At 39.7% G+C, this 19,952-nt stretch overlaps 1 protein-coding gene across 3 annotated transcripts in view; it reads right to left on the bottom strand.

Annotated features, from left to right (window-relative positions):
- The window catches only part of LOC309690102 (serine/threonine-protein kinase D3-like), a 56,606-nt gene extending 39,918 nt beyond the window's left edge, over window positions 1-16,688 (bottom strand). The window contains exons 1-2 of one of the 3 annotated variants that reach the window (XM_082506966.1): window positions 16,384-16,688; window positions 12,444-13,104 (exon numbers count right to left, since the gene is read on the bottom strand). In XM_082506966.1, coding sequence (XP_082363092.1) covers window positions 12,444-12,740 — 297 coding nt within the window. In that variant the 5' untranslated portion in view covers window positions 12,741-13,104; window positions 16,384-16,688. The remainder of the gene's footprint in view (window positions 1-12,443; window positions 13,105-16,383) is intronic. The other 2 variants (XM_082506967.1, XM_082506968.1) reach the window with 2 other exon arrangements.
- Between the last annotated feature and the right edge of the window lie 3,264 nt (window positions 16,689-19,952).

The raw sequence follows: 19,952 nt of genomic DNA, 5'->3' as shown, positions 1-19,952 counted from the left end.
CCGTGCCGCCGCCTGCAGGACCACCACCTGCTGCGCTACTGCTTGCTGCTTCTACGCCTCAGCCAGAGGTCTCCGCACCTGCTGGCCCTGCCTCGCCTGGTCCTGTTGCGCCAGCTGGAGGTTCAGCCAAGCCCATCCAGCATCCTTCCACGCCGTCGACTGCAGCGCCATTATCTGGTCCTGCCTCGCCTGGTCCTGCCACGGCCCAGCCAGAGGTCGACACCACACCTCTGCTCGTCTCGCCTGCCAAGCCACGTCCAGCATGGCTGTTTCCGGGGCCTGTCAAAACAGCCTGTACACCCACCAAACCACCCGAGGGGTCACGTCCACATCCACACTACCGTCGACCACCAGCCAAGCCACCCGACGGGTCTTGTCCACGTCGCCGCCGGCCGCCAGCCAAGCCGCCCGAGTGTGGCCAGCCATACCTGCTTCGCCACTGCCTCCTTCCTCGTGGCCGGCCCCCTGAACCTTTGAACTATGAACTGTTATGCTATCGACCTCCAGGACGGCCCCCTAAACTACTTAACTGTGGACTTTTGTGCTGTCACCCTCCAGGTCGGCCCCCGGAAAGTTTTGAGAACTGTCTCCGGAGCTTTAGTGCCTTTCATGGGCTTTTTGCGCCCTTTTTGTGGGACTTTTGCTCTGGTTTTGGTCTGTTTCAAATTTCTTGTCTAGGTTTTTCTTATTGTTTGTTTAGATTTCCCAGTTTAGGTTTGTGTTAATTTTGCTTCAGTTTGCCTTGCCCTTTGTTTGTACCTTTTTTACCAGCCATATTAAACGGCTCGCTTTTTGTTAACATTCAAGTTTTGTTCCCTGTTCCTTGGAGTCTGCATTTTGGGTCCTTTTTCAATTCATACAGTCTGCCCTCGCCAGACTGTGTCACTCACACAAAATACTCGACAGTTCGGAGAAGTTAAAGCATCCCAGGACACAAAATCTAAAGAGACACTCAACAGGATAAATAAAAGATTTTATAACAAACTTTTAGTTTCAGACAGCAGCTGTGTGATGATCGGGATCAGAGTTCAAGCTGGAAACTTTGTGCTTTTCAAGGGATTTTCTTGACTAATGAGACGACAAATGGAGCTCAAAAGGCTAAGCTGGGATTTTCAAAAGTTAAAAAAAAGCATTGCAGTTAATGTTTTAATTCAACATCTTACATAAAAGGAAGTAAGTGACAGGATTAAACCTCACATCCACATTTAAAACGTTAAAACTGAACACTTTACTCCTTTTATAGCATTTTTAATCACTAACATTTATAACAAAAAAAAATAATAAAAACAAAATTTTAATATTTTAATTTAATTCAAGTCTAACTATTCATTCCTGGCTTCAGTTTTTTTTGTACTCTAGTATAGTGGCGTTGCTTTATTCTCTATTCAAAATAATCCTTATTTTATTTAATTTATATGCTAAGCCTTGGTCCACATTGGCTACATTTAAACTTCTTATTAAGTCATCTGTACCTTGCTTATTTCTAAGAACTTATAAAATCCTGGACAAACCTGGAAATGAAACATAAAGGCTTATTTGAAGAGTGTATCAGCAGAGAAAGAGCCCAGGCAAAAGTCATTAATGAGCTTCTCACGGGCTCAAACAATGGACCCGTTTCTCTGCAGTTTATTACTGAGACTGGAAAACATTACTGGGATAAAAGGAACTACATTGTGTGAGTCATACTAAACACTGAGTTTGGTTTAGTTCAAAAGAAGTGTGACCACTGATCACCTGTAGTGAGGTCATTGCACAGGCTTCCTGTAAAACTGAGAAGTCAAACTTGTAATTCTTGGTTTTGAGACCCTGCGTGTTCTCAGACGTGCTCGTACGCTGCGACCCTGCTCAGGTCATCTGGATCAGGCTGGTTACTCGCTGCTCTCCAAGATTGGTGAACACACGTTTACCATATAGGCTCCATGCTGCCTGGCATCATAATCAAGGTTGGCACATTCCAAACTTTAAACCACATTAAAATAGGTTATTTTTCTTATTTTATAAATTTTAAGCCAGTTTTCTTTTTTTTTTTTACAGTTGATTTCATTTTACATTTAATCTTTAATTGATTTAACTTCTGGATTTTTTTAAACCACCCTAGTGTAGCCTTATGATTGCTGTTTATAATTATATTATTTTTTGGATTATGTAGTAACCCGGTTACGGTATCTGTATGAACTGCATATGGAGAACTGATTGATTTTGTTTATGTAAATTTATGTACATAAGCCATCTATTCTTATGCACTTGAAACACACCTGGAACTATGGAGTTCCACAGGGTTCTGTAGTGGGGCCCATAATCTTCTTTTTTTTAACCTTATTTTAAAAAAAAAAAAAACCCACAAAACAAACAAACAAAAAAAAAAAAACCCTTGGAAATTTAAATTTGTCTGACCCTGTAGAATCATGTGATCCCCTAAAAAACACAAAAACAAAAAAATAAAACAGTTTTGGGTGAAGACATTTATCTTGTTGCTGTAGGATATTAGCCTGAGCTCGATCTTTGGCTGCTCTTCTCATCTAATATCTATCAAAAAGGTTTTTAATATGAAAATGGATGTGTGTGTCCGTGGAGCTTCTACAGAAAGCCAAAACTGCCAAAATCCAAACCAAATAAAAAGACAAATCATTTCATCATGTTGTTTTCTTTTCAGACGTTCCCTTTAGGGGTCGCCAACATCTGCCTCTTATATCCTCCTCCTTCACTACATCAGAATCAGATTCCTTTATTAATCCCTAAGAAAATTATGTAATTTATGAATCTCCACTTAACTCCTCCTCTTTTCCTCTTGTCTGGCACCTCAATCTTCATCATCCTGTGTCCAATATATCCCACCTCCATACCATCTCACCCTTTCCTCTTTAGCTTTGTCTCCAAGCTGTTCCGCTGATGCACTCATTTCTAATCCAGTTCCTCCTTAAATGCGTTGCCTATGGGTTTGCTTGTTAGTTTATTTACCCTGTAATAGTCACCTCATCTGCATACTGAAACGGAAGAGAACAGGGATTTTTTTTTTTTTTTTAAAGATGTAAAATGTATGTAGATAAATTAAAACAAATGGAAACAAATGATGTAAACAAAAAAAATAGGGAGGAAAAAATATGAATGAACAAAACAAATGAGAAGAATAAATGATAAAGTCAATATAAAGAGAAATTAATTGATAAATATTAAATCATAAAATGATGTTAGATTATTTTTGTGCACTTAACTGCATTAATTTTTAACTGACATCAAGTCATTTATTGATTTAGGCAATTTAAATCCTTTGTGCATTTTAACAACCATGTCAGTGGAAATGAAGCATATGTGCAGATGCACTCAGCCCCGCAATGAGATTCAGATTCATATAAAAGCAGAACCAGACACACGTGAAGCTCTATAAATCGGACACAAAGACAGCAGCCGGGTCATTTCAGAGACACATTACATCCACTTACATTCATTTCCCGGCGACACCCCAACCATAATCCACAAGCACTACTTCCATAACCCAAATCCTTACTCAATGCTCAAATCATCTGAGGATTGTGGAAACAGGCACACAGAAAATAAGGTACCTTTATAGGGTGATGTCATTTACCTATGACACAGGTATTATCTATTTATTCTTTCAATTATTATTTTAATTTATTCTTTCACCTTTATACTAGTCTTGAACTTCTGGTGATAATTGTGTATTTTAAGGGGAAAAGATGGACTTTATTATTTTAAATAAAAAGGCAGCTAAGAAATTATTTCATATTATTCATTTCCACACTTCATGCCCACCCACTGCTTTATGTACCTGCACCTTCAGCCAACTATGAATCAGGTTTAAACCCACAACCTTCTTGCTTTGAGGCGAGAGTGCAGACCTCTGGACCTACATGTAGCTGATTTATTACACAGATATATGACGGAACCTGTCACAGTGCTTTAAATGGCTTTTATTTCACTTTAAAAACAGTAAAACCTTGAAATATAAGAGTAAAGTCAATATTTTACCCCATTTCTTTTTCAGCAAACACAGACCATCTGCACAGTTTGTACCCGAGACTTTTGGATTCTACATTTTGAAGACCCATAATTAGCATTTTGGGAACCACCATGTTGGTTTTTATAGCCAGAAGTGACCACATCTGGACCAGAGGGTGGAGTGCTGAGTTATCAGCCAATATTCATTTGCAACAAACAGTCTGCTGACATACAAGAATTTTACTCATTAAAATTTAAGCACAGTTTTAACCATATTAAAAGTCAGATAATTCTATTAAAAATGCTCTAAGAACCAAACACAAACAAACATAGCAGAGTCGTCCAAAGTTGAAGCCATGCAGATAGCTAGCGGTTACAACTGGTGATACGGTGGCTAGTCTACTAGCCCTTTTCCATTTTTACCTATTAAACTTAACAGGATGCGACTCGGTTTTGTTTGTTTTCTGTTAGAATAGAGTAGCACATAATAAGTGTGGGGTCGTTATAGCAACACAGCCGGAAGTCCAGTGATGTCATTTGTTTGCAACACGAGCACCACAACAAGGAAGGATGTTTGTTGAGGCGATGATATACCTGCTGCTCGATCAGTGGCTTTTTGTCTGACTCGGGGACAGCTGTGTTAGTTTGTGTGGAGCCATTTCCTTTGTTTCTGGATTTCAAAAGTGGTGCTTTTAATTTTTGTGAATCATTGAGTGACGCCACTGACTAGCCAATCGGTGGCATGCAATCACATTTTTCAGTGTCTACAGATCTCTTGGAACCCCAGCCAAGTAGGTACTTAAAATAAAAAAAGTACCTGGTACCAGGTACAACCAACTAGTGGAAAACCCTAAAAACTGAGTCGAGTCAAGTCGAGCTGAACTGAGCGGTTACTAGTGACAAAAAGCTAAAGGCATATCCTAAGTCCTGCATATGAGTAATTTTAAAGAAACATACATTCTCAAGCACTTTGTTATCATTTGTAGCTGTAAGTGAGGGCTGACTTACTACTGGAGTGCACATTAGACAAACTGCAGATTTGGCATTTATGTATTAGTTTCATTTTTTTAAACTTTTGGAGGTTGCTACTAGCAAAATGAACATTAATTTGTGGATTTTCCATAAAAATGATTCTCTTCATGCATCTTTAGTCAATCACCGTTTGCCTTTGGTGTAAACAACATGTATATTCTGTGTTTGGGGTGACATATGAGCTGCACACCTGAAGATTTACAACAACTACAAGAGTTACAAGCATTTAAAAGCACCATAACACTGACTCCCTCTCACATACCTGTGCTACTAACATTCACGTCTCCACCTGAAGCACCACCTGGCCTTGGCAGCCATGGAAACCAGCAGAGTAGAGGACACAGCAAAGAGAGACACTGCTTTAAAGGATATCCTTTATTAAAAGCAAGCACATAGTTTTGTAATGCTGGTTATTGTTGCCGAGGAAGAAATTTAACACCTGAACCACTGGTCACTGTCAAATAAGCTAGCATGACTTTTTCAGGTTTTCTAACATTCAAATGCAAGATTTAGATGTGATCACAACAACCTGAGAAACATTAAGAGCTCATAATCCAGGTTAGTGAAGTTCAAACTGTAACTGTAAATATCACATTATCCAAAACCCTTTGTTGGTGGGCATCTTTTGAAATACAGACAGTGTTATTTTTATTCACCCCACTGAAACTGCTCGTTTTAAAAGTTTTAAGCTTCATAAATTGCTCTAGGATGTGTTGAGTGATGAAGGGCTGTTAGTGCTGGGATTAAGTACGTTAATGGGGTGCTTTCCAGTGCAGGAACTGGTGGGCAGGTTTGAAAATGCCCCTATAGGGCCAGATGCAGGGTCTTTTCTGGTTAGAAGAAAAGCACCTAATCAGGGGGAGGCCGTTCTGAGCAGCCCTTTAAAATGCTAGCAGAGCTTGGTGGGGATGAGGTAAACAGAGACAGCAACAGGTTTCAACAGCGTAAAACTGTCAAAACATACAAACACAACGTTAAAAGGGGAGGTTTAAAGGAGTTTCCTCATTCCTGATCCATATAAATGCTTGCAACTTTCACAGTGGTCACAAATAATGAAGAAAATAGAGATCAAGTATTTTCTGTGCATTTTGTATTAATGGCCAATTTGTCTTTAAAGGAAAATTCCTCTAATTACTGTTAGCAAACAGCAAACAGTATGCTCCAGACTTAGGAGCAGACAGCAGGACCCCACATGAGGTCTAAGGTGAGCGATTGCTCGAATGAGGCTGATATTTCTTCTCTGTAGCTCCACACCCAGATGTACTTTAAAAGATATCAGTCAAGAGCAGAAAAACAGTTTGAGGCGAGAGTGACTTTTCGTTCACACCACAGAGGAGTCCGTTACAATGAGTCAAACCCTGAGAGATCAATGTATAGATGACTTTCCCCAGGTATGCATTGGTGTTATTCTCAAGATTATTCAAATGTAGAGGAAGCAGGTCTGGATTTCTTTCTTTTTTTTTAATTAATTAATGTTGTTGGTTCAAAGATGAGAGCTCAACCAAATCAAACTCCTGAGTTTCTGACACAAAAGTTCTGATTGTGACAGGTTACTGTGACTTTGAGGTACTAAGTTTGAAACAGAGGCTGGGTTTTTAGGATCACCAAGTCTCAAGGAAAACTCCATCTGTGTAGAAAATCAGAAAATAAAAGAGGACCTAAAATCGAACCTTGCAGAACACTATAGGTAAACTTACTTATGGTGACTGAAAAAGGTTCTTTCTAAAAGATGATAAATTCAGTTAATTAAAAGCAAAACAAGCCTCTAATGCTGCCTTTTTTCACAGATGAACTGGTCAACCCTTCAGTACATCTGTGCCCGGCCTGCTTGTTCCTTATTGCACTCACAGTAAAGGAGACTCTTTGCAATTCTGAAAAAGTGACAGATTATAAGACTGAAAGTCACAATACAAGTCTCCTACAACTCCACACATGCTGCTCCTTTGCTTGCTGCTGATGCAACACACTAAAAATGCTGCAAGACCAAAACCAGGAGGCTGCAAAGCTCCGTAAAGTTTTGAAAGCTGCAGGAGAAAAATTCTCTGCGATCTTATCGCTGCTTATCGTCTGCTCAGTGATGATTAAAAATACTGCGGTTTCAGTGTTTCACAATCCAGGATGGGACTGTGTGTGTGTGTGTGTGTGTGTGTATATGGTGAGGGTGGCATGGGATGAGGGTGTAGCAAGGCAACCTGCAGAGGAGGGGAACTTCCCTATACTTTGCCACGACTCCTCTGGCCTCCTACACACGCACGCGGCTGGACTACAGTAAATCAGAGCAGATGCATCCACCCGCCCACAGACGGAGCTCTCAGCTTCTTGATGTGGATGCAAAAGGAGAAAAAAAAAAAAAAAAAAAAAAGGTTGAGAAATTCCAGCGATCGAGTCATTTTCGGCACAAACCAAACAAGACCAGTTTCCACCTCTTCACCTCTTTAAGCGTTCCTGCTGGAACATCTACTTTGGGTTTTCAATCAGACAGAGAAAGAAATGACACTATAAATTATACTGTAGTTTTAGCAAATAAAACATTTTGGTAGTTGCAATATTTTTTTAATTTATTATTATTAATTATTATTATCATCATCATCATCATCATCATCATCCTGGAGCGGGCAAGCAGGTCAGTCTCTACATGCATTTCTATGATTTTTATTTTTTATTTATTTTTTTAAAATGCAGATGCACAGAGATTCCCAGGTGGCAGAGAAGAGGGGAAGATTCTGCAAGAGCTGGAAAAATCCTCTGCAGTCACTTTATTTCCCCGTTTCCACTTCTTCTTTTCCTGTTGCACATGTCACAATTTCTTTTTCTCAGTTGTGACCAGAGATGGGCAGTAACGTGTTACTGTAATCTGATTACTTTTTTCAGGTAACGAGTAAAGGGATTACTATTGCAAAAACGGTAATTAGATTACCGTTACTTTCCCGTAGGAACGCTGCGTTACTGCGTTACTAAAACCGTGATTTTTTTGCAAGAATGTCTCATGACAGTGACGTAAGCGAGTGCGCCGTTAGTGACAACAGCTGTGTGCAGATCAACAATGGATCATATATCGATTGTGGGAGAGAGTATGAGCGTGCAGCGTTTAAAGCGTGGAAGTACTGACCTTACTTTGAGTTTGATTCCATAAAAAGTGACAAAAACATTAGTGTCCGTTGTGCGTGGGAAGAAAACTTCTTTTTAAAGCGAAAAAAAACCCTCTAAACTTCCAAGCAAGCACCGAGTGTGCAACGACGTAATGGGAAATTCACAGATAAACTCGCGGATTCTTCCACTGACCGCTGCGGCACACCTGCACCAGGGTAAACCTCCGCCTATGCCACTCCTGCTGTACAGGTGAAGATAGAGCAACAGTACCGCTAGTCTTTGATGTTATTTATTTTCTGCTGTGTTTTACTTGCATCCATTTGAAAGAGTGAGTGTAAACACACAAAAATATTTTATTTTATGTGCTGGAATCTGCAGAAAATAGGTTTAAATGTTAAACAAATTTCTTCCAGTCAGAGAATGTTGCATATAATTTAATTTTTGCTTGATGCATAAAGTTAAAAGGTTAAAACTAATAAAACAAGTTTTAAAAAGATACTTTTCCATTTGATTAAATTTTGTATGATGGATTATGCAGAAAAAGTAGAATTGGGCTGAAAGATCTATCGCTTTATCACCTCTTCAGGTTGTAAATCGTGTTTTTAAAAAGTAACTAAGTAATTAATTACTTTTGAAAATAAGTAATCAGTAAAGTAACAGGATTACTTTTTTGGGGGGGGAGTAATCGGTTATTAGCTACTGATTACTTTTTTCAAGTAACTTGACCAACACTGGTTGTGACACCTAGACCTCATGTTTTGTTTGCAGTTTGTCGGCTGATATCTGCCTACATATGCTCACTGATTGCAGCAGGCCAGTAAATCCAGTTTTGCCCTTGAATTCTGTGCAAATGTCTGCACCAACAAATTACATGCATATTTACTACATTAGCAGACTTTAAACAGGTGTGATTCTTAGCGAGGGGATGAAAAAAAATGCTTTTATGTGTGGGGGAAACCACAGAAAACTAACGCTGTAGGTGTGATGATACATATTGGCAGATACTGGAAACAAGCTATCAAATGTGGCTTTATCTGAAAACTTCAGAAGAAGTAGTGATGGTATAAATACACATGTCTGCGTGTTTGAAATCACTGTAGTAGGCTGTAAAGCTGTCAACAAATATTTGATTCTAATCTCACCTTTGACAAACAAAGACCTGCTACGACCACCTTAAGAATACCGCGAGAATCCGTTTAACACTCAGGTTTAGTGACAGGTTTTTTCCTTTTGTTTAGATTATTGTAATGACTTTCCAAAGAGTATCAGTCATAAAGCATTAAAGTGCAAACACCATTACAAAAACTGAGAAACGTAAACATATTACACCAGTTTTAATGACTCTACACTGGCTCCTCAGAACTTCTGTAATTCATTTTAAGATTTTACTTTACTTTTAAAGCCCTTCATGGTCTGGCCCCAGAACAGACTGGCAGAGGGAACAGTCAGGTGGAGGGAGGAAGAAGATGTAAGACTGCAAGAAGAAGTGGGAACATGAAGAAGGTCCAACAGAGATGGTGAGGTTGAATGTCCGTAGGAGAAATCTGTTTAACTGGGAGCCAGTGAAGCTGTTGCAGAACAGGAATGATGTGGCGAGTCGAGGTGGGTTATACCCATAACGTGGGCAGCTGAGTTCTGGACCAGCTCAGGCTTATAAAGGATACGAGAATGGAAGGATAGAGTACGATCAAGGATGACACCCAGACACTTAAACTGTTAAAGAATTTCTTCCTTATATTTTTTCTTGATTTATTATTTGATTCTGTTATGCTATACAAATAAAACTTGATTATTTTCAATTTTTATTAAAAGAAAGCATCTTAAAAATCTTAATGTTTAGACCTGACAGTGACAAACGAAGAGATTTTAAAGAAATTTTGCACCCGTGTGGAGCTTTTTAAACAAAAATTCAAACATGATTTTGATTTTGTCGGCTAAACTGTGAGCATGCATGAGAGCAGAAGCCCCGTCACTTCATTTTCATGTTAAAAATTGGAAATCAACTTCCTCACAACAGCCGTGCCTTCATATCACAGAAGTGGTGAGACCTGGACGTACGCACGTATCAGTGTTTTTTGTGCACATTTTTTGGCATTTAGGCCAAATAATGTGCACACAAAAACAAAAACAAAAAAAAAAACCAAACAAAGACACTCTTTCGGTTGCCATTATGCGCAATAACAATAGATACAGCCTATCAGCTGGCTGTTTTATCACTTTCTTTCACTTTGACCACCCTGTTGCTCTTGCGACCCCAAACACACGACTGTAAAACAGGAAGTGCAGCCGCTGACACAGCAATGCCAACCAGGAAGTGACATTCCCTGTGAAAAAGACTTTTCCTCTGCTGAGGGTGGGAGCTCAGCCAGTGACAAGCTGCAAACAAACACTGCCTAACAGACTGGATGTGCTCGCACAACCCAGCCAGCGCTGGAAACGCGTCTGCAGAAAGAAGTCAAAAATGAGAGCATCACTAGGTTTTAATCTCCAACCCATCATGCCTTGCAAACTTGCTGCAAACTGTGTGTGTTCATTTGGGTATGTGTGTCTGTGAGTGCGTGTTGTAGCTTGCTGGGAAATGCACTGAGTGATGTAAACGCAGGTGGTACGTTCAGCAGTGGTAAAAACCAGAAAACCAGCAGATGGTGAGAGATAAGGTGAGGCTCAGAGCGGAAGCTAGAAGCTTGTGAAGAAGCTCTGACACAAAGTTGAATGCATCCCCAAGTGTGTCTAACAGTGTCGGCCTGCCCACTTTGCTTATATTTGGCGACACATTTCAGCAATTTTTTTTTGGTTTTATTTTTAGACGTGCCTGACAGAATGATGCCTGCCCTGGTCGCTATATGATGGACTCTAATATATTTGTATATCACCGTCTGCAAGCACGCAAGGACCCACTTAAGGGTTTTTTTGGCATCAGACCATTAACATCGGGCTTTGTGCACAAGTCCACACACCTGATAATTATTTGTGTCCACATAGGATTCATTTCTTGCCTGTGGGGGTTTGCAACGGTCTCTAAACAAGCGCAATTCCCGCCTGGTTTGCAAACTACCTTATAAAGATCTCACCCTGGTACTTCGGTTCTCATTTGTTTTGATGGTCCTTCATATTATTAAGCCACTTCTTTAGACAGGCTATAATTGACTGTCTTGGAGTGTACCTACTCACAGTAACACAGTGTGTTTGGGAAATCCCCTGTGAGCTGGACGGCCATTCTAACAAGAAACAGGTAAGGAGCAGTTCATGTGCCTCCGAGCTCGGTGACGACTACCAAGATGATGGAGCTGCAGATCATGCAGAGATTGACAGAGTCACTGGAGACGCAGCGGACTAATCGTTATTAGCTCATCACTGCAGAGGAGAACATTTAACACTCCTTCCTCCACAAATGCAATCAAATGCTTGCAGCTCACGAGCTCTCGCAGACATCGCGGCCAAAGTTCAGATTTGTTGAAGTGCAGAATGTGACAGGCTCGACACACGACGATTAGAAAAGAGGAATCCAGCAGGGCAGCGAAGGCAAAAAAAAGAAAAAAAGGAGGAGAAGTTGATGCTGTGAATAAAAAAAGACTGAATGACACGTTGTGGGTTTTCCTCCTGTAGGCTGACCAGAGGAGGAAAACACTTTCTTCAGAACAGTTTTCCATTCACGTAGACGTGCCGGGGTTGTGTTTTCTCAGTCGCTGGGATTGTTGTTGGTCAGCACAGATTATAATTGTTATGACTTCCTCCAAATAGCACCCTCTCCTTAAAGCTCTTAAGGTAATCAGTACAGGTACAGCAAACAGACCGGCATCCTGCTGTTTTGGAAACTCTCCCTTCTGTGGCTTCCTCAGCAACGAGTGGGTTCTACACTGGGGTGGAAAGCCGCATCGGCATGCTTGAGCCTTACTTTGATCCAAGGAATCGAATCATGCATATTTATGTGCACATACACACCCCGAATTTAAAAAAAAAAAAAATTTAGGACTTTTTATTAGACAACAGGGTGGGTTTAGACAGTCACCAAAGAGCCTCGGCTCAGAATCAAACCTGTGTCGCTGCGTTCAGCCCTGCAGCCTATGGTCAACCGGTGTCTGAACTCCGACCTTTGACCAATAAGTTTATATGAAAGGTAAAAAGAAAGTTGTGTGGCACTGAGCCTCTGAGGGTGGGGTGAGGAGGACAAAGGGATGCTAAGGTGCTGAGCCTCATTTCTATACAACTAAATGGGTGGATGTGGGATGTGAACTTTTTTGAATCCTGAAGGTGAGACGTGCCAGTTAAAATCTCCAAACTTCTGCTTTAAGGTTGTGGATTAAAAAAAAAAAAAAGAGGAAAAAAAGGAAAGTGTACAGAAAAAAAAAACCCTTTGGTTTTACCTTCTGATCCACGATGGAGCAGACGAGCTCCCTGACGGAGGACAGCGACACATCTCCAGGGTCGAGGGTGACCGCCTCCCTCGTGAGTCCGATCTGAAGCAGGAAGGAGATGCCGTGGAACGAGCCCCGTGAGTTCGTGGGGCTGGGCGCCGACTGGCTGCCGTTGGAAAGCCGGCTGCAGATGGTGGCTGGCGGGCTGGGAGAAGGCGATGGGGTGGGCGGGGCCGGGTGATGAGGTAGGGCATGGAACGACCTTGGAGAAGCTGGCAGGGGCGGCGGGCTGTTATCGGTAGACATTGTCTGCTATCTGTGACGTGGTGGTGGGAGAACGACCTCGAAGGTGAACATCCAAAATTTAAAAAAGAAAAATGGTCAGCAGAGCATCGTGCGTCCAATCACTTGTCCCAATTTTTCAGCACTGAAATCCTGCGAATAAAGCTTCCTCTCACTGCAGAGCATCTCCGAGGCCAACCAGAAGAAAAATAGACTGAAGTAAAAGCCTGAGCTCTCGGGTAGATCGCCTTTAAAGAGTTTTATAACGTGGTTAAATCCTCAATAAATCCTCTGACCTGCTGGATGAGACTGCTGATCGGGAGCAAGAAAACAACGATGAAATGCTGCAGATCTTCCCCGTCTCTGCTGCTTTCACTCAAAACATCTGCTAGAAATAGAGACAGAGGAAAGATGAATCAGTCAGGAAAAAATAAAATCTCTCAAACGTTAAAATCTGTAAGAAACTTGCACATAAATAGACATCAACTTTGGTGGCACTGAAATCCTTACTCGAGAAGCTACATAAAAATGTTTATACTCAAGATGTTAAAGCGCAATCAGTAACTTGATGATGTAATGATTAACTGAGCTATTCCATCTTAAAATGTTTGTGTAATGCCACAGAGGGGGCACACTTTTACATCTTTACCTATGCTAAAGGTCACAGTGCACACTGGGAAAGATGAAAGGAAACATCACAACAATATAACAATATACGCTCGAAAGCTGAGTCCTTTCATGTGGCGCCATCAGAACAAATGCAGAACAGTTCTTAACATCAATATCAAAATATGAATGTCTAAATATTGTGAAATCTTATGTTAACATATTGAGCTTAAATACATGTGAAAATAAAAAATAAATGACCATAAAAACGCAAGAAGAAAATTGTGCAGGTGTGTTAAGAACAGCTAATTTTCAATAAGTCATTAGTTACATGAAAATGTAAATGATTTTAATTGTTTATGTCAAGGTTAAAGACAAATTTGTAAACCTTCCGATGACTTGTAGCCGTCACAAAAGCCTGTTCTGTTGTACCTTTAAATTTTTTCATAAACATGTTTGTTATTAAAGATGCAGGCAGTGATGACTGGTCCCTCAGCATGAAGGCCACTTGACTGTAAAGAAAAGATGGAAGAAGAGAAGCCTCCTTACTGAGAATTTGGGCATGAAAAGCGAACCTAGTGATGCGTGAGTTTACAGGTCATTGGCCAATGAGCACATCCTGGATAATCCTCCTTCTTGACTCTAATAACGATCGTAATTTACAAAATGAACTTCAGCAATTTTATTAAATATGACCTGAAATTAGTGACTGAGCCCAAAAACTCATCAAGAAAGTGTTTACTGAGGTCACAGATAAACAAAGCACAGGTCCCATTTCGATGTTTTAAAGCCTGGAATCTTCTTGGGTGTTGCATAAACATGTCACTTCCTGTGTCCATGACGCTGCATTATACAACACCCACGAAGGACACATCACACTGCTGCACATGATTAAAAAAAAAAAAAAACAAAGAAAAAAAAACCAAAACCACACGGCGCAAACATAACGTACAAGCGTACGAGGGATCACATGATGCTGATTTACTGTTGCCAGTAGGTGGCACTGTGACTGTGACTCATTACTGTAATGCAGGCGTCCCGCAGCTGGATCAATGACCGAGTTGTCTAGCATGTGAAGTTTAAGACAGACTAGAAGATATATACTCAGTCTAACACAGAACTTCAAAACTTTGAAGAAATGTGTTTCGATTAGACTGGCCAAAGATCACGCTGATGCCTCTCTGGGTTGAGTTTGTGATACACCTTGAAAAACAGTGGACTTCTTGTTGGGTATAAGGCATGGCTCGAAGAGGATTTTCCATACAGCTTAAGATGTGTGTATTAAATGCCATACGTGTATGCAAAGCAAAACAGCCGGGCAACTGCATTGAAATTTTTCAGGGGGCCCTATGGGACCATTTTGCACCTCTCAAATCAAATCAAATCAAATCACTTTTATTGTCACATCACATGTGCAGGTACATTGGTACAGCACATGTGAGTGAAATTCTTGTGTGCGAGCTTCACAAGCAACAGAGTTGTGCAAAATACAATAATGTAAACAAAAAATACAAGAATGGCTACATCTGAAACTAATAAATATATGTACAATATATAATAGTATATGCATTTCTGGATGTGTATACTAAATATTTTTCTACGTGTGTGTGTGTGTGTGTGTACACACATATTTTACAAATAAAATAGAGTAAACAATAAATAAAATATATAAAATAAAATATACAGAGTGAGACATGTGCAAAACAGTGGCATTACTGTACAATATGGATCTCATATTTAAAACCCATAAAATACAAAGGGTTTATCCACTTCTGACATGTGTGCAAACTTTTTGGTGAAGGTTTGAGCATATTTAGCCCCTAAAATAAAATATTGTGTTGATTCGTTTGCAGAAATAATAAAAATAAGCAGCACAACTCCAACAGAGGCTTCATACTTTCAGTGCTCAGGTGCTAGCGAGCCGCTTTAAGGGGTATAAACCTGAAGGGAGAGATACTCTTTATCTTAATTTATCTCATTTGAATAATATTATTAATATAAAAAATGTTCCTTTTTTTGTGTACTGAATGCTTAAGGACTTCTCCCCCCCCCCCCCCCCCAAATATATGGCTCTCTGTTATGTCTCTACAAGCAACAAAGCTCACTGAGGCCTGTTGCTGCCCCTCTGTAGGTTTCCAGAAGCTGTCCAATCAAAAAAAGTTCCTTTAAAGAGAAGGCTGGCCTTAAAGAGACAGGAGCACATAACGATTATTTTGAACCCTTATTCATGTACATGTATTCTAATAAAGCTCCAATATTAAAAAGCAGAGTTGGACATGAGCATTGCAATCACTGCATAACAATATGAATGAAACAGAGACTAAACAGCAGATGAGCATTACCGGACGCTTTTGGTGTCTGACAGCTTCCACATGCGCCATCGAGTTGACTTCAAAAAGTTGACTTCATCATCTCGACACTTTCTGACTTCTGAAGCAGAGTTTATTTATAGAATTGAATTGCATAATAACGTCTGAAACAGGTGCTAAAGTCAGGAACTGTGGCTGCCGGCAAGCTGGCAAACCATAAAGGGACCCATACTGCTCATCTGCTGTTTGCCATCTATCTCAGACAGTGTTACACAGAAACTTTCTATGAATAAATTCTGCATTTTGAACAGTTAAACTGCAGGAACATCAGGGTCAGATTATCGCATTATTTACAGACAGTTTTCATTTGAAGCCAAAACTAAAGTCCTGGTTTGAATAAGTTAAGCGGCGCAATATTGATTGTTGACATGAAAGATATTGTTTTGTTATGTTTAACTTGAAATAAAAATCTCATATTAAACTGCCGCTTCATGATTGTGTAAAAATTCTGATTTTAACTTAAAACATTTATTACAGTCGACTTCTAGCTCGTGCACATGAATATGAGCCGTTTCCTTTTGATCTCTCTGTAAACTGTGGTTGGCTACATCTGGATTTTCGCTCACTTATGAGATGATAAAATAACTCTGAATTAACTGAACCTGCACCAAGACTGAACTTTGCCAACAGGTTGTTTGCTTTTCACAGCATTCACGCGAATGAAAAACAGAAGTTAAAGGCATCACAAGTACCTCGGAGAGCCCGGTGGTTTCTCCGCTTCCATCGCAGCACAGGCGAGCAGAAAATGTGCGTCCCATTCAGCGGCAGCTCGGACCGCAAAAAGGCCGAGTTAAGGAACACAGACCCGGTGGGTCCTCCACAGCAGGTCCCGATGGGACTGAAAGCGACAGTTAAAAGCAGCCAGAAGGACCTTTGGACTTTTGTTTTTGACTCTTTCCTCTCTAAACTCTCCCGGGAAGTCGCAGTCCGACCGAGCAGCTCCAGCTTCATGCGGATCTGATGATTATCAGCTGCGAAACACGCAGGGGCAAAAAAAAAGTGCAGCTCTCACCGGCAGGAGGAGGTCACACTCTGAGGGAAATTCAGGGACCGGACAGCTGGTGTCTTTGCAGCCCCGCTCTTTATGATGGAGGCTCCATAATCAGGCCCTGTCGGAGATTTCAGGCACTCATGGCTTCGGTTGCAGCACAAAGATTAAAAGTGAAGATTCATGAGAAGTAAGCAAAGACTGAACAGCTGAAGCATCAGAAAAGGCTAAAACTCTTTTTCAAACCACGTTGAACTTTAAGCATTGTCTTTTGTCTGTCTGTTTTATATATTACATAGTTTTATGTGAAACACACAGATGTAAATGAGCTGCTTTGCTTCAGTTTTTTATTTTGATATTAATGTCCATTAACGTAAACACTAAAACAAATATCTTACAGCAATTACCGGATTTCAGCACAAACTTTGGAAAAGATGCTGCTTTACAAACATTTCTACTTTTTACATTTGAGAAATTTAGTTAATAAATAATATTAACATAACAGAGATAAATCACTTGTGATTTTCTTTTAAATGCAGAGTACTTGAGACAATAAGTCAGATTTCAAAGTAAAATAGCATTTATCAAAAAAGAAAAACAACTCATCTAAAATTTAATTCAATTTAGTTTTATTGCAATAACTTCGCCAAATCACAATAACGGTCACCTCAAGGTGCTTTATATCATACAGTAAAGACCCTACAATAATGGAGACAAACCCTACCAATCAAATGACAATCTTTATTGGGCTAATATCATAATGTCTATATTTGAGAAATGTCACTGTGTCATAAATTAACTTTTTATATATTTAAAAATAGACAGTATTCACATAATGTGCTAAGAGACAGCAATTTTAGTTTTGTGCCCCATACACCACACTGTTACAGGAGTCCTGTTCTACTAAAGGGATGCCTTGATCAGGATTGGAACACCTGACCTTCCACTTCGCCGATGTAACATTAAAACTAGGGCAACATACAAGAACATCTATTGCAAGTCCCACGTCCTGCTAATAGACACCTCTGAGGGTGGTTAACAGCTCCACACAGACAAGCAGGTGATGACTAACCAACCAGTCCAGTGTAGAGATAACTGCAGCAATCCCAGCTGACAGTAAACCGAGAAAGTTCCAGGGGTTTAAGACCAGCTGGACCAGATGTGGAAAGTAAAGACTAAAGTGGTTTTACTGTGACGGGAGCATTAGGAGATGTAACCCCCCCCAGACTGAAAGAGTGGCTCCATCAGATTTATCAGAGGTCTCCGTCCTCTGGTCCTATGACCAGATAAGAGTCTGAACCCTCACGCTGCCAGACCTCTGGGAGACAGAGAGGTCAATTTTATTTACAAGCCTTCCAAAGACCCCCTCAAAAAAGTCTTTATCGAGAAAGTATATACAGTTTGTATATATAAAGAATATATATAAATATATAAAGAACCCAGGAACACTTCTAAGCGTCTAGTATTTCCTCTACTAGAACACAGAGTGACTCATCTTCATAGACAATCTCAGAGGCAGCTTCAGTGCATTCTGTTGAATTTCAACAGGTGGCTCTGTGGCGCCATCCGCTGTCGAAAACAACGCATTAAACGACGTGTCTCGTAAAACTTCTCCAAAAACAACTTTAAAATAATTTTTTAAAGTATATGTGTTTAATAAAAACAGTACATTACGTCATTGATTCTTTATACAGTAAAAAACAATAAGTGCTAATGACCACACCGACATACAAACTGAATGAATATTACCAAGGCAATGAATAAAGATAATGTAAATATTTGTTATTCCTGCGGGAACAATGCCCAGATTTATGACTTGAATATGTTCTAATGAAACGTTACACAGCTGCTGTCTGCCTGAAAATACAGCAGCATTGGCAGGTCTCTTCCTGAAACACCGTGTGCATATTAATATACATCATTCCAGTCTCAGCTGCAGCTTTATCTGCAGCTCTGCAGCTGGCTGAGGGTAAACACAGAGGCTCGGTTACTACGGTTGAGTCCCCCTGTTACAGGAATCCTACAGCTGAGAGGGAAACAGCTTGCAGACAGGAACACAGTGTAAACCAAGGGTCAAAGATCATTTTAAAGACCAAGTTGAATGTTGCTTTCTTAATTTAATTTCTTAAATTCTAGCCGTTTTTCCCTCACCAGGCCTCCATTACAATGTTTTATTATTGTTATGTATTTTAATGTAAAAAGAACGATTTTAATTATTACATGTAATTAATGAGTTTTAATTTTCTCTCAACTTGATGATCGAAAGTACTCATTTTATTGTGAAGTTAACATTTTTGGCCTTTCTATTTTCTCTTAATCTTTTCCTTAACAGTGTATGTAACAATGTACAGTTTATCAGTTAAATATACCTCTTAATAATAATAATAATAATAATAATAATAATAATAATAATAATAATAATAATAATGGATTGCGTTTATATAGCGCTTTTCTAAGCGCTAGTATGGTGATGACAGCTTTCTTTAAAAGAGTGAAATTAGCAGTAAAGTGCAAAATCAGCTGTTTTAAATGTAAGTGTCTGGATTCGAGGATTCTGTCTTCCTGTGCTGATGTCTTTTATTATCCTAGTGATGCTGCCCATTAGCTTCATTGTGCTACTGAGTTATTGTTGAAGTTTTTGGTACTTGGTGGATTACTTTGAGGTTCCCTCAGTGTGGTGTTCTGATTCTGAGGGGGTCCAGTGGGAAGCACAATGTGAAAATTCTATGTCTTTCTACTTTAAATAATACTGTGATGCACGTTTAAAGATAGTAGACTCAATAAATGTAGAAAAAACGAGATGTAGTGTTGACATTGTAATGTTACTTTCTTTATCTGAGGTTAAAAATCATCTGTTTTGTAAATAGATCTTTACAAAAAAAAAGTTTCGAGGAAGTGTAAAGGATTTCCCACTCATGTTTTTGTGGATTAAAGTTGTTTGTTTGTTTGTTTGTTTGTTTGTTTGTTTGTTTTAAAGCTCATATATGGTCCGCGTGAATGTTATCAAAAAGTACTTTTTTACACTTACAATAAGTAACTGACTTAAAAATAAATAAATAAATAAAAACAGGCTATTATGGGACAATTTTACTGTCTGATACTCGAGATCAGACTGGGCTGCACGTGGCTCATGAAGTAAAGTTTGTTTCCACGCAGAGTCAACGTCATGTCTAATTTCTGCCAAAAGAGGGCAGTGTTCTCTAAAAAACTGCCATATGTTTATTCATGAAGAAGTCAGAAAATATCTTCACAACATATTTGTTCTAGTGATGC

The sequence above is a fragment of the Aulonocara stuartgranti genome (assembly GCF_965226115.1).
Source record: "Aulonocara stuartgranti genome assembly, chromosome: 15".
NCBI classification, from domain to species: domain Eukaryota; kingdom Metazoa; phylum Chordata; class Actinopteri; order Cichliformes; family Cichlidae; genus Aulonocara; species Aulonocara stuartgranti.
This window is presented reverse-complemented; position numbering and strand designations above follow the sequence as displayed.